The 15,434-nt window shown below is 32.8% G+C and overlaps 1 protein-coding gene across 1 annotated transcript; it reads right to left on the minus strand.

Moving 5' to 3' along the window:
• Window positions 1-1,966: 1,966 nt before the first annotated feature.
• Window positions 1,967-8,869, minus strand: LOC132174129 (receptor-like protein 56). The gene is made up of 6 exons (XM_059585828.1): window positions 8,774-8,869; window positions 8,077-8,475; window positions 5,365-5,418; window positions 5,205-5,281; window positions 4,528-4,544; window positions 1,967-3,483 (listed from the first exon to the last, which is right to left on the minus strand). Exons 1-6 carry the CDS (start codon window positions 8,867-8,869, stop codon window positions 1,967-1,969), a joined length of 2,160 nt encoding a protein of 719 aa, XP_059441811.1.
• Window positions 8,870-15,434: the final 6,565 nt, after the last annotated feature.

Below are 15,434 nucleotides of genomic sequence, written 5' to 3' on the forward strand. Positions count from 1 at the left end.
AGAGAGAGAGAGATTTGTGGGACTGTGGGAGAAAGGGATACATCAAGATTTTTTTTTTTTTTTTTCTTTAACTTTATGCGCAAGTAATACGATAACATTTTTTTTTCTTTTATGGGAAAGAGACTAAGAGTGGATTGAGATCACAAATACAATAATCTAGGGTAAGCATGGGGTGCAATATCTTTTTTATGGACCATTTACTTTAAATAAACTATTCAAATTGTACTCAAAAAAAAAAAAAAAAATTAGTTGGGGGTGATTTGGCCATCCTTTCTAGCCACAACTCGGGTGGCTAAACCACCCCAACGTCCAAGTGTGGTTTGGCCATTTCAAACCACTTCTACCACCTCTTTTCTTTTCTTTGTTTTGGACTACTTATTTACAATGAATGCCCATAAGAAAAGGGTAATGCATCCGTTTACAATTCTAATGGTGTAATGCTTGTCATCTAAGATGCATTTTCAAACTGCCGTTCATGCTTGGCTACGGAGCCAAGCATCAAATGGGCCAAACCATTTTTTCGGCTCATTCTTTATTTTACATTCTACTAATTGATTTAAGATGTTTGTTGTGTTGGGTTGCCTCGCCTATTTTTGGATTGTGTTAATTATTGTAATTTTAGCCTCCCTTTTTTCCTTTCATATTGCTTGGAAAACAAAAAAGTGCATTTTCTGGTGACCAGGCTGTTTCCACGTTGCCTCTTTCTTTCTTTCTTTGTTTTTCTTTTTAATTTTATTTTGCCTAAGTTAGGCAAAAAAAAAAAAAAAAAAAAAATTGCATTTTAAGATGTAAACTTCTTGTGAGGGTCTCTTCCCGCTTCCAGTATTTGCTAAAAAAACAATAAAAAAAAACCCTTATCCTGTGGGCCTGTGGCTATAAATAAAGATGTTGTGATGACTAAGTGACATATAGAATTGGAAAATGGAGAGGATCCATGTAAATTGAAAAAATGGTAGTATTGCATTAAACTATCATTATAGAGAAATAGAAAATGTTAAGTGTTCTTCTTATGTTCTCTTAGTTCTTGGTAAATATTATTTTTTATAAACTAAGTGAAAGAAATAAAGACAAATTTCTTTTTTGCTTTTTAAAAAAATAATATTGTAGGACCAGAACGTGAGAAGGACATAAGGAGAACACATAGTATTCCACATATTTAATCCATCGCTCCCACTAAATGAGACAGGAGTTATTATGTGCTCTCCTAGTCCTATATAAATATTATTTTTTAAAAATCAGGTGAGAGAAATAAGAGTCTTTTTTTTTTTTTTTTTTTTTTTGCTTTTTAAAAAAGTAATATACACATAAGACCATAAGAGCACTTAGCATTTCCCAATGAGAAACTGGCTCAAGATAACTATCCATATATACGTTTTATCACATTAATTACAACAGTATACTATAGCTCAGATAGCTTTCTTTTTATTTTGAATGTTTGTCTTGTAACATGATTCAATATAACTGTGTATTCTATATAAGATCAACACAACATATGGTTGTCCTAAGTTTACCAAATTCACAGCAATTCAATTTTTTTTTTTTTTTTTTTTTCAGTTTTGTTGACAGCAATTACTATCAAAATCCAAACCAGGCTAATTTGTTTTCAAATGCTTTAAGATGCAACATGTATGAAGGACATACAGTTCTTGCTTTTCCTTAATGATTTTTTTTTTTTTTTTTGAAAGATCCCAATTAAAATATTTGGAATAAAGTGAGCATCCTCATTGGTCTTAAGAAGCAAAAATTTCAAGAGCCATGCATATCATTGACAACACATCAAAGAACACAAAGGGCAGAACAAATCTCATAATCTATAATGAAATCCCCAAACCCCTACAACTTGTATACAACATCTACTTCCAAGTGTAACATGGAAGCACTCTACAATACAACATCTTTATTCAAGACAGACATTATTTTGAAGTTCAGATATCTTTTCCGGTTCCACTACCAAGTTGGTTGTGAATCACCAATACTTGGAAAGCATTTCAAAAAAAGACTCAATAAATCTATCCACGGCTCTAAAATAGTTATGCCTCCAATTCTTATTCAAGATTAGGATTCCGAAAAAAACCCAAAATCCAAATGCATAAGAGACAGCAACAAATGCATAGAAGAATAAATGGCTATCAATTATTCTAGTCTCTTCTTCTTTGTCCTTACTTTGACTGTTATGCTCAGGTTCAAGCTCATTTGTGGTTGAGCAATTCCTTGGTAGAGGGTCTCCACAAAGATCTGGATTACCATCATAGCATTGCATCCCAAAAGTTGAGAATTGTCGTTCAAATGGGATTCTTCCTGAAAGATTGTTATATGCAACACTAAATGTAGATAGAGAGGTGAGTCCAACCAATTCATAAGGGATTTTCCCACTCAAATTGTTGTGAGAAAGATCCAAGCTCTCCACGTTTTTCAAGTTTTGGAAAGAAATCGGAATGGGACTTGTTAAGAAATTATTTGACAAGTTCAAAAATCGAATCTGTGACAAGTCTCCCATTTTAGAAGGAATGCTACCTGTCAATTGGTTGGATGACATGTCAATTCCAGTAATCAACCATAGCGGTATACCTTTGAAATTATATACCGCATTTTTTATTTGCCATGACGCTCCGATTTCAACTTGCATTTCATCTGCATGTGCAAGTCCATTTACAAATGTTCCGGTTGGAGACATCTTCTTCCAGAATGTAATGTTATCAAGGCAGGTGGGAATTCGACCTGAAACATGATTATTAGAGATATCGAAAATTCGCAACCTTTCCATTTGACACATTTGTCGGAGTAGGTGACCTTCAAAGCGATTTCCACCTAAAAGAATTATGGCCAATCTAGGACGATCATACAACCACTTTGGAATACTACCAGACAAGTGATTGTTTCGAACATCTAATATTTCCAAAGAGGGACTGTTTGATATCGTGGGTGAGATGACTCCTTCAAAATGATTGCCGCCAAGTAGTAAAGTCTCCAGCCATGTCATGTTGGAGTTCCTTGGGAGCATTTCTCCTTGCAACTTATTGTTTGATAGATTTAGATATGCCACGTGGCTTCCATTTCTAGTCAAACTTTGTGGTATTGTTCCTGAGAACATGTTGTTAGAAAGATCTACTATTTCCAAAGACAGATTACCAAATGACCATGGAATTTTGCCTTGTAATGCATTTGAGGACATGTTAACTTGAAGTAAGCTTGGAAGAAGATGTCCAATATTTTCAGGAAGACGACCTTTGACATAATTATTAGATATGTCAAGAACCGTAAGTGACGAAGTTTGATTAGCAACACAATCAAGAAAAGAACCATCGATTTTGTTGCTTCTCAAGGATAAATACGTGATATTCGTGTTGAACAACAGCTGACAAGGTATGCTTCCCTCTATTGAGTTTACGGACAAATCTAGCCGTAACAAGGAATATTGGGTCAAGATGAAGCTTGGAAAAATGTGACCATTCTTCTTGTTGATGTTGCAATCCTCCAATCCTCCTTATATGTGATTTCATTAAATTCAAACATTTAATGCACAATATTAAGTATTATTAATGTCTAAATCAAATAAGGCAACAAATAATACAAATCAAATTATTATGTATTAATACTTTTGGTCACTTTAATATTTTTAATTCAAATTTATAAAATGTTAGAGAAGTCATTTTTTTTTCCACATATACTTTATGATTGCAATAATAGATAATTTATAAAATAAGAATTGTTTTTTTCTAAATAATAAGCCATTGAAAAACTCACCAATTAAACTTTTTTTTTTTTTTTTTTTTTTTTTCTCTTCTCACGTCTCTCTCTCAACTCTTAAAATATAACAATCTGAAAAATCAACTTGAAGTAATTTTTCTTCTTAATCTTCCATGTGTATGTTTTTTTATTGGGAGAGGCTTAGGTACGGTCTTTTTAAACTACCGCAATCTGCAGTAATTTAGAAGGACTGCTGAGATCTTCAAGGGGAAATTTTAACCCCAAACCACAGTAGTAGCTTTTTTTTTAAAAAAAAAAAAAAATTTGACAGCAAGAAGATGCCCCGTTAACTCCCTCTTCTCCGTCATCTCTCTTTTCTCCAAAGGTAGAAAAACCCAAAATTGACAAAATCGACACTGGCCCTACTAAAGACGCCCAAAGCCATGACCTTGGACCCTATGTTTCCAACTACAGAGGTAGTCCATGACTCACCCGACAGGTTAGTTTTTGTTTTGTATAATTTTCATCATTTTATAATTTTTTTTATGATATGTATTTTTTTTTTATTATTATTATTTTATGAAAGATTCTCAATTTTGTTGTTGTTGTTGTTTTTTTTTTTTTTTCCTGTGTCGTATATATAAGTTCTAATGAAAGATTTTCTTTATATATATATATATATATATATATATATATATATATATATTTGTTTTTTTTATTTTTTATTTTTACCAAAGATTCAGTATTTGGGTGAAAGATTTAGTTTTTATTGGTTTTTTTGAACATGCATAACTATAACACTCGCAATGATTTTGTTTTTTGAGAACTAATACTGATTACTCAGAATCTCATCTCCACTGTTCAAAATGAAGAGTCACGTGTCATGAACATCCCTGCAAAATTTCAGCTCAATAGGACCACAAATGCTCGTTGATCAGAGCAGTTGATCAAGACTAGACAGAAAATTCCATAAACTCTCTTTTCCTTCTCTCTCTCTCTCTGGCGACAGCTCTCTCTTCTTTTTCTTCTTGTTTTTCTGATTTGTCTCTTACTCTTTGCAGCAGCAAAGGATAGGGTTATTAACCCCACTCTCCCAAATGGGCACCTCCATATGGGTTTATAAATAAAAACACACATGGGCTAGTTTTGGGCAAGTTTGGGCCATCCTCCACTTAGGAGAGAAACACAACCCAATACTTATAAGGTTGGTGAATTTTTTTTCCCAACCGTTAGTTGTTAAGGTAGAGCTCTTTTTGTCAGTGTAGAGCGTTTGAGGTTGGTTTATCCGTTTATTTCTTTTTGAAATTGCAAGAATGGTCTGGTGTTAAGGTAGAGCTCATTTTGTCATTTTGTTAGTGTAATTTCAAGAATTGTCAGTACTGACTAATTCCAATTCTAAAACTACAACATTTATTGATCAATGACAAAAATTACGACCATTTTTATGTTTAGAGTTATTTTCCTTCTTAGTGCGAACTTTAGAGTGATGCACTAGAGTCATTCTTGTTTGCACTTACTAATCCAACCAGTGATATGCAACGGTAGGAGGTGCATCCTCATGCTTTGCGATTCTTAGCATCACATAAGACGGAACCTGCAAGTAGAGAGTTCGCAACCTGAAATATAATTTAAGTGTACAAACTGTCTAGGCAAATTCATCTTTACAACCAAACTTACTCTAGCTATATTTGAAAAAAGCAGAAGTAGATTGAAAAATTTGGCTAGAGCTAGCTGGCAAGTTTATGGACAATAAGAAATATAATCAAAAGCATTATAACATTAATCTAAAAGATTTAAGCATAATTGACTCTCGAGGATCTAATATCAAATATTCAATATCGACCTTTTTTAACGTGTTGAATATGACACGTCAATATTTATTGACGTGTTACATTCAACACGTCAGGATTTCCTGACGTGTTAATATTTGACATGTCAGGAAATTTAAATTCAATTTAATTTTTAAAAAATATATTTAAATATTTTATTGATGTGCTAAAATTAGACATGTCAAAATTTATTGACGTGTCATTTTGACACGTCAATATTTCTTAATTTTTTTTTTTAATATCAGGTATATATATATATATTTGACGTGCTAAACTATATATATATATATATATATATATATATAATATAATATTATATTATATTATATTTCTAACGTGCTAAAACAAGCACGTCAGAAAAAAAATAAAAATAAATAGCGGGACATTCAACTTTAATTTTCCTTCTTTAATTATTTATTCTTTCCTCCAGATCTTCTTTTCTTATTTACTTCCATATCTTCTTTCCCTCTCTCAATCTCCCTCTGCTCTCTGCACGCAGCAAAAGCTCTTCTCTCTCAATCTCTGCAAACGGCAAGCGAGCTAAGAAATGCAAAAGAAGAAGAAGAAGAAGAAGAAAAAGAAAAGAAGAAGAGAAGCAAAAAAAACAAAAAGGGGAGAAGAGAAGAAGAAGAATAGAAGATAAGAAGATTTTTTGGGTTAATGTTTGGCTTTTTGATTTTTTGAAGATTTTTTGGGTTTGGGTTTGAGTTTTTGAAAATGGAGGAAAGAAGAGAGAGAGAGTAAGAAAATGGAGAAAAGAAGAGAGGGAGAGAGCTGGGAGAGAAACATGGTGGTGAAAATATATATATATATATTATTTTAATTTAAAAATAATTTAAATTAATAAATTTTTTAATTGAAAAATAAGTTCCAGAAAAAATTTTAAAAAAGAAAAATTATTATTTTTTTAATAATTTTAAATTACTGACGTGCCAATTTTGACGTGTTAAATCTAACGCGTCAGAAAATTCTAACTTGTTAAATCTAATACATCAGAAATTTTTCGTTTCTGACACCTATAATTTTAATGTCTGAAACACGTCAAAAATGTCTTGTCAGAAGGATTTTTTGACATGTCAGATCACCTGACACGTCATAAAACTTATGTCAGCAAAAAATTTATTTTTTGTAGTGATGTTATGCTATGAATAAAGTCACGAAAAGAATTAATCTCAAATCTAGTGTTTGAAAGGTCTAGGTTCCCTTAGAATCTAATTTATCCCGTTACGGACTTAGGTTCGTAACAAAGTTTTATTGGAGGCTATAAATTATAACCCTTGTTTTGCATCCCATTTGAATTGAAGGTAAAGTCTAATATCAAATGAGATTTGAATACAATCAAATTTAATTACCCAAAAAGTAGGAGATAATTACGATCAAATATTGAAATTAATTACAGTCAGATTTGATTATATTCAAATATGATCATATAATGATAATCTAACATAAAGGACATACGGATCTTGTTTTTCCTTTTATGAGTTCATAAACAAAACAATTTCTCAATTGAGCAAGATCCATTAAGCAAGAGCCCTTCTCTATGAGACGTCCGAAAGTACTAGCGTTGTTTGAACGAACCCATTAAAATATTAGAAATAAATTCAGCATCCTCATTGGTCCTAAGTACCAATATTTACAACATAGTAAACAGAACAAAAGGAACAACAAATCCCATCACCTATAATGAAATCCCAGAACCCATACAATTTGTACACAACTTCTACTTCCAATTCCATGTGTAAGTTAGAAGCAGTTTGCAATACAACATCTCTTTTGATGCAGCCTGACTTGGTAGGTTGCAGTGAAGAACAACAATAAAGCAGCGGTTAGGTAATTCTAGATTTTGAGTCTATCAATGATCTAAGAATTCTTCTTGAAAAGCTAGATACTCTTTAGGTTTTGAAGGAAAAAAAAAAAGAATAAACTCAACTATGAGTAATTCTCATTAATAAAAATCAATAATCAACATAAACTCATTTTCTCTAGAGGCTATAAGCATATATTTATAGTCCAATATCTTAAACCTAATAAAATATGACATAAATACCTCAAAAACCCTAAACCTAATAAAATAAAGAAATAAAAACTCCTAAAACCCTAACCTTAATAAAATAACAACACAAAGTCGGTTTAAAAAATAAAAGAAACTGACAGCTACGCAATTTGCATCATTCTCCCCTTGTTGGAGTGAATTCATTCTCGAATTCGGCCGGTTCTTTCCACGGTCCTTCAGATGCCCTATCAACTCGTTCTACTCGCCCTTCCTCAAGATCAAAACAAGACAACACCTCATAATATGCATGATGCTCCTCATCATCGGAATACCTAGATGGTTGTCGTGACGGCCCCACACACCACTTTGCAATACTTCGGACTTGCTGTACTTCTCTCGCTCATTTTCCCTTCCACGTGCCATGAAAATACTCAAGAATGGATTAGCCATTGTTTCCCTTGTTTCCCTTGTGAACATATAATTTTTTTCATCCGCATAAAACTCACCATAATCTCCGTTAGGAGAATTTAAAATATCTTCAACACCAAGGAAATCAACATAATCTACCTCTTCACCATTAAAATTAGGCGCTTCACCTAAAAGGTCTTCACCACCCTCTTCATAATCAGCGATGTCATCCGTGGGCTCTTCCTCTTCCAATTGATCATCTTCGGGGTAGAGGCCGTCAAATATGGGAAAAAAACCATCTTCTTCGCATTCTTCTCCATCCAATTGGTCATCTTCTTCGGGGTAGAGGCCGTCAAACATGAGATAAAACCTATCTTCTTCGTGCTCCTCCAGGGGTTTTTCCTCTTCCCATGAATCATCTTTTTTGGGCTTCTCATCATAGGTTGGTGGTGAATCCCAAGCCACAAATCCTTGCAAATGATCTTCAACATCTTCATGTCGGAACTCTTCATTAATGAATTCAGACTCCTGAAACTCTCCATCCACAGATTCTTTTTCCTTCTCCACAAAATATGGATTCGGTTTATGGATTTGTGGTTGGCAAGTAGGGGTCCAATTGGCCTGTCGTGGACTCTTCGCCTCACTCCATGTTTCCCTAAATACCTATTTTTTGTAGGAATTTTTTATTTTTCTTGTCACAGCCATAGACCATTGTCTCTAATTTTGTGACTTTTGGCCCATGGTATGACTATGGGGCAAGAAAGCGACTCGCATAAATTTCAATAGTTTTTCCCAACTATTTATCTTCAATTTGCCTTGCCACATCTATTTTTCTTCAGTTGCTGCCACCACGCACCAACTCTTCCGCAGAATGTGTGTACCACCAAAGAGACTCGTTGTTCATCGGGCACCTCGTTGAATTCAAGAACCTCTTCAACAGCCAACACCCCATCGAGAAATTCCTCGGGTTCTAGATCCCCGTCGAATTTCGGAATATTGAGTTCGAATCTACTTACCCGCTGATTGGCATGAGCTTGTGCAAGGTGCTGACGTCCATGCGTTCGGCGCTCCACAAACGGGTTTCTAGATCCGTTCCCATTATTGATCTATGAACTCCGCAGTTAAGCGTGCTTCTACGATAGCAGTACTAAGATGGGTGACATCCTGAGAAGTTTGGTTCGGGGGAGCCAAAAGCAGACAATATTGTTTGTCATTGGAGTAAGGTGTTACATGCATTTAATCATTAATTTAACACTCTCAAATAGATTTGTATCTTTTCAAGTTTGTTAACTCCTATAGGACTTAATTCCTAAAAAAAATAAAAAAATAAAAAAACCTACAACAAATCGAATACGAGTTGTAGCTTTCCGTAAGATAAAGAGTACATATTTAAGATGTCTTACTTGTGGCATGACTGACTCAGTCGGATATTACAAGTTAAAACACTGATGCCTTACTATTAGAGGTGGCAATTTAGTGGTCTCAAAAAGAAATTTTAAGTGGTTGAGCATGTACTAGGATCGAGAGTTTGACTTTCGAAATGAGAATCTTCAATCTTATTAGTATTAGCCGCTTTGAGTTCCATTGAATTAATACCCTGATTAGGTTGGGTCAAATTATTGCGAAGTCGGAGGCTCCTGCTACAATTCTCTTTGTCCCAGTCATCCAGTAAGGATGGATTATTAGTAGAGTTTTTGATCTCCCAGAGAGCTCTCTTCTTTTCTTCGCTACATCCTTGCAATTCACCAAAAGCAAAAGAGAAAATAGTGATAGCCATAACCGAAAGCAAAATGAAACTATTACCAAAACAAGTCTTAATTTCGGAAGAGATTCTCAATGGCAGAATCTCTGTACGTACGTTTATCAATTGGATTTGATAGATATCAATTTTATAAACAAGTTGCCTGCATGATGGTGCTGGACCTCACTGCATGTGCTTATAAAGAATGCCGTGCAGGAGAGTGTAGAAATAGAGACATCATGACGGAGATATTCCAATGCAATTTCAAGCATTTGAAGTCCGTGCTGTGCTACCATGCATCTCAAGATTGGCCTTTGGAATTTCCGAATAGTTGAGGGCCTTTGGAATTTCCCAATAATGCAGATTATTGTGGTGGCCGGGTCTTTAAAAGCACTACAATTTCCACGCTCAAATTCAATGCAAGTTGAAGGAAGTGTAAGAAATTCCATTTAAAGTATGTTCTTTATGTCACATATATTATTGTAATTATAAAATATATATAATTACGGTGTTCAATGATTTATTCAAATTAAAGCTTATTCTATGAAATCAAATATTCTGAATTAAATTGTCGATTTAATTCTTATGGAACAAGTATTTGATTTCATTACTGATTTTATTTTGTGGAATCAATTAGCTGTATTGATTATTTATTTGATTTTTATTCCTTGATGGGATGACTAATTAAGGTAACAGCTGTAATTGAGGGTTCCTGACCTACCTATAAATAAGGCATGTGTATTCCATTAATTGGCACTCACTGGTAGGCATAGGTCAGAAGAACCTCTCAATAATTTTAATTTTCTAGTTTGGTTACTGTAAAGTTGTTCTTCAACCTGTTTAAGCAAAACAATGGCCGGAAATACATATATATTAAATTATTTTTGCTACTAGTTTTATTGTTAATTAGCATTTAATATATATAGAACTCTTACAGGAAGAGGTCTAACCAACCCGCGTCATTAATTTCCTCAAGTTGACAACCCAGCATCAACTCAAATTCTGTGGTTCAATTCTCTCTATTTATTGTGATTGAAATTTCTTGACCCTCCAAGGGCAGAAAGTTTTTTTTGGAAAGGGGGAGAAAGTATATTAACCTCAAGTATATATATATATATATATATATATATATATATATTTTTTTCTAATAATATATATATATATATATATATATATATATATAGAGAGAGAGAGAGAGAGAGAGAGAGAGAATTGTTTCATTTTTCATCTTCTCTACTCATGTCTTATTCATTTCCGTGGAGAGAATCTGCCATAATTTACTTGCTCAAGTTTTTGCTACCAAAGTCTTCCAAATTCTAATTTGCCTATTTTCGCTAGCTCAATGTAAATGTTTTTAAGCTACGATAAGAGGGAGAGAAGGTGCAAGGCCAAAAAGAAATTTGCTACAAACCTAAGTTCGTAACGGGATAATTTAAGTTTAATTTTAGAGGAAACCTAGACCTCACAACACAAGCACTGATTTAGATTAATTTTTCTCTTCCATTATCCATTACATATATATCAACATTTAAATAGAGGAGCTATTAAAATATCCTTAAGAAAAATTTGGACTAAGTCATTAATATGACTAGATTTGGCTTATACTACTTAACGTGTAAACAACACTAACAAGGAAATAAAAAGAATAACGATACATAAAATAATTACTACCCCAGCAGAGATTCATTTCTCCAATTCAAGAGAGTATTATAACAAAACTATACAGATCAAATTGTTGTGAGAAAAGTCCAAGCCCTCTACATTTTTCAAGTTTTAGAAATTAATCGCAATGAGACTTGTTAGAAAATTATTTGACAAGTTAAAAAATCGAATATGTGACAAGTCTCCCATTTTAGAAGGAATGTTATCTGCCAATTGGTTGGATAACATGTCAATTCCGGCAATCGACCATAGTAGTCTACCTTTGAAATTATATACCACATTTTTTATTTTCCATGACGCTCCAATTTCAACTTGAATTTCATCTGCATGTGCATGTCCATTTAAAAATGTTCCACACTACAAAAACCTTAGAATTATGAACATTTTTAATGTGACATTTTAAGGCCAAAAAAAGTCTTTATTTAATTAGGGACGTTCAAATAGTAACATTTTGCAAATGTAAAAAGCATATATTTTTTAAATAATCCTATTAAAAAATCATATGAATTTCACATATTAATTAAAAAAAATCATGTACTTCTTATATGTTAAGGAGCGCATGATATAGAGTTTAAAGGAAATTTATGTGGATGATGGATTCGGTTAATCTTTCATTTTGTATTTTGAAAAGTATTTTATTTTTTTAATTATTTGTTTTCTGTAGAGAAACAGTGCTTATTAAAGATACTGTCGATTTTTTCCCCAGATTTCACTTTCTGGTGCCCTGTTCTCTTACAATAATGGTTGTCGTTGAATTGCTGCTTAATTGCCTAGTGTTCTTATATCAACCACCACTGACTGTAAGACCTGTGACTACAACTAAATTTGTCTTTGAGGTTGGCGGTGCAAACCCGTCGTCAAAGTCAACCCACTAGTAACTCTTCAAAGGGTCTTAATGTTGATGTGGTTATTACGATCGAAGACTTCAAAGGTACATGTGTCTTGTTTTTCCTTTTAAAACTCGATAATTTTTTTTATAATCCTAAGAGATTCTCATCTCAAAAGGAGTAATGGAGAGGGACATCGAGCTCGACTATCATGACCAATTGGATCGGTCTGTTTGGAATTAGCTTGGAAATTTCAGGTTAGCTTTGAAAGCACTGCAATTTCAAAAAAGAAATTGTAAAACAGGTCTATTCAAACTGTAGTACCAATTCCTCTTTAATTTGACAACTAAAACAAGCAATTCTCTGTTTTTTCCACACCAAGAAGCACGGCAAGCTTTAGTCAAAAAGTAGTTCAGATTGAAAGGGCGTGGCTCTCACTAGTGAGTGAGACAATGAGCAGTTAATTATAGTCTGGGCATAAGTGGTTGATGAAATGTGAATAAAAATATAAGAAATATTTTCTAATTTTCCGTATAAACCAAACCTGATAAATTTTTTTTAAAAAAAAACATTTTATGCTGAAACAAACAAAACCTAGGCTAATTTGTTTTCAAATGCTTTAAGATGCGACATGTATAAGGACATATGGTTCTTGTCTGAGTTTAATTAACGACTTCATAAAGAAATTTTTATTTATTATTATTATTATTTTGAGAATAACTTACATAGGGAGGTTGCACAAAAGTCACATTTTGTGCCACCAATAAGAAGTTGATACATTAGCCAATTTCATTAGACTTATACTTAAAATAAAAACTCAATCACACCAGATTACACTCTAATAAAATAATTTTTTTTTTTATTTTAAAAAAAAAAAAAACAGAATTGAAGAGGTGGCCAGTTGGCCACCCCTCCCCCACTTTGGGTGGCTGGCCGCCACCCCAGGCCATGCATTTGTCCTAAAAAGTCAATCATGTCTTCACGATTTTGTTCTGATTGGAAAGAAACTTCAAGGAAACTTTTCAAGTAAATTTGATGGGTTTAGACTTGGTTCACATGTTTGCACGTTTTTGTTTTTCTCTTTGAATTTATAAGGGTGAAAAATATCACATGCATATTTTTTTACATGTGGCATGTTCTTATGCAGTGCTTGTGAAATTAAAACATTAATAAATTGATAAAATTCATTTATTTTATAATCATTTTCATAGGAAAAGGATGAATTCATCATTGAATTTGTGTTGAGTTTTCATGAGTCCACAAATTTAATGATTAAATTATTGAATTTGTAAAATAAGATAAGAAAAATATAAAGAAAAAAAAAATATATTGATGAGAATCATTCCTCAATAAAATATTGGAGATTCACAACAATTCTCTTTGTCCAGCTATCCAGTAAGGGTGGATTATTAGTAGAGTTTTTGATCTCTTAATAATCCACAACAATTCTCTTTCTATATAACGTACATATGTATATATAAAATATTATTTCTTCAATCAAATTATTACTCTTTTCTACCCCATTCGTTTGTATATTCTACTCAATCATGTCCAACCCCGAGTTTTCTGGAAATTTCACCATTGTTTCTGTCTTTATAAGAAAAAAGAAATGAAAAGAAAAGAAAAGAAAAGAAAAAAAAAAAAAAAAAAAAAACCTATAATACGATTTGAATGCACAACTTTTTATGCCAAGTTATGATTGTTTTTGCCGTGTTTGTTGGGGATCGATGGATCCTCTCTTGTGATTTTATTTTATTTTAATGCAATAGTAATCTTTATTTTTGATTAAATATTGTAATAGTCATCTTGGCAGGATAAAAAATGTTTGGATGACTTTTGACCTAAAAAGTTAATTGTGAGTGCTTGCCAAGTTACATTCAATCTGTGCCAATCCTCTTTAAGTGGACAATTGACAAGCAAGTCTCCTGTTTTTTCCAAACCTAGAAGCACTGCAAGCTTTAGTCAAAAGTACGTAGTTCATATTAAAATGTCGAGGTGTAGAAATTGCTTGGCTCTCACTGGTATATTTAATCTACCAAATGAGACAATGAGTAGTTAAGTATAGTATGGCCTTTAAGTGCTTGATGAAATGTCCCTAGGGATGGTGTTGCATTTATGTGGAGCATGCTCTCTAAAATGGTATAAGTCTTTTAGGGTAAATTCAAAAACAAAATCGTATGGGATGAGCTCAAAGCGAACAATATTATACTACTTAAAGCGGGTTGTTACTTATGATATCAGAACCAAAACTTAGCCTAAGATGGGGGGTGTGAATAAGCCTATGAGAATCGCCAACGAGAACCTTGAGTCTCAAGAGGAGGTGATTGTGGTGTCTCACATTTTCTAGGTATAAAAAATTTGATGTGCTTATATGAAGCACGTTCTCTCTAAAATGGTATTGAGTTTGATTCCTTTTAGAAGTAGTTCTCTCTAAAATGATATTTTTAAAACGGCAGACTGTGTGACGGCGTGTGAGGCACGTGAAACGTGGACACAAAAAATCTAGGACAACGCATGAGAGCGTGTGGTAGCCTAGAATGACGATCCGAAACCACCACAGTATAGATCAGACCTTTTAGAGACTCTAATCGTATGGAGATCGAACAACTTTCCAATTCTCTAGACAAGGTCAACACTTTATTATGATACATGTTAAAATAACTAAAGAATATATGTATGAACTAAGAGCATTCACAATGGGCTCTCTACATTTAACTTTTCTCTAAAAATTTAACAAAAGTCCTAAAAACACCAATTTAACAAACTCCATACATTACTTTAAATTTAACTATTGTCAAATTCACTCTCTACATTCTAAGAGCCCAAAAGCAAAAGTTATATATATAGTTTTTTATTCTTATTTCTTACTCTCATTTCTCCTATTTTTTTAAAACTAATAAAAAAATAATATTTAACTAAAGTAAAGAAAGATAAAAGGAGTTTGATGTTTTGTTCCTTTTAATATTGGCTCTCTAAATTTAACAAAGGAAATTTTTCTTCTCAAATTTAACTTTTATTTGAAGAGTTCACTGTGAATTCTCTAAATATTGTATTTTTGTGTGTTTGAAACTGTGTGCAAAATAACTTATTTATAATTGAATAAGGCAAAAAAAACTAGGAAATACAACATCAAAGAGTTAACTGACAATATTAGAAAATCAAATCAATATATATATACATGGAAATATAAATCAATATATTCAGAATATAAATATATCTAACTACTATTTTATTCCTGTCATCCCCAACCCCGGCCGCGTCTTCAGGAAATTGCACCTGCCGAGTGC

Source organism: Corylus avellana, chromosome ca3, assembly GCF_901000735.1.
Source record: "Corylus avellana chromosome ca3, CavTom2PMs-1.0".
NCBI lineage: Eukaryota > Viridiplantae > Streptophyta > Magnoliopsida > Fagales > Betulaceae > Corylus > Corylus avellana.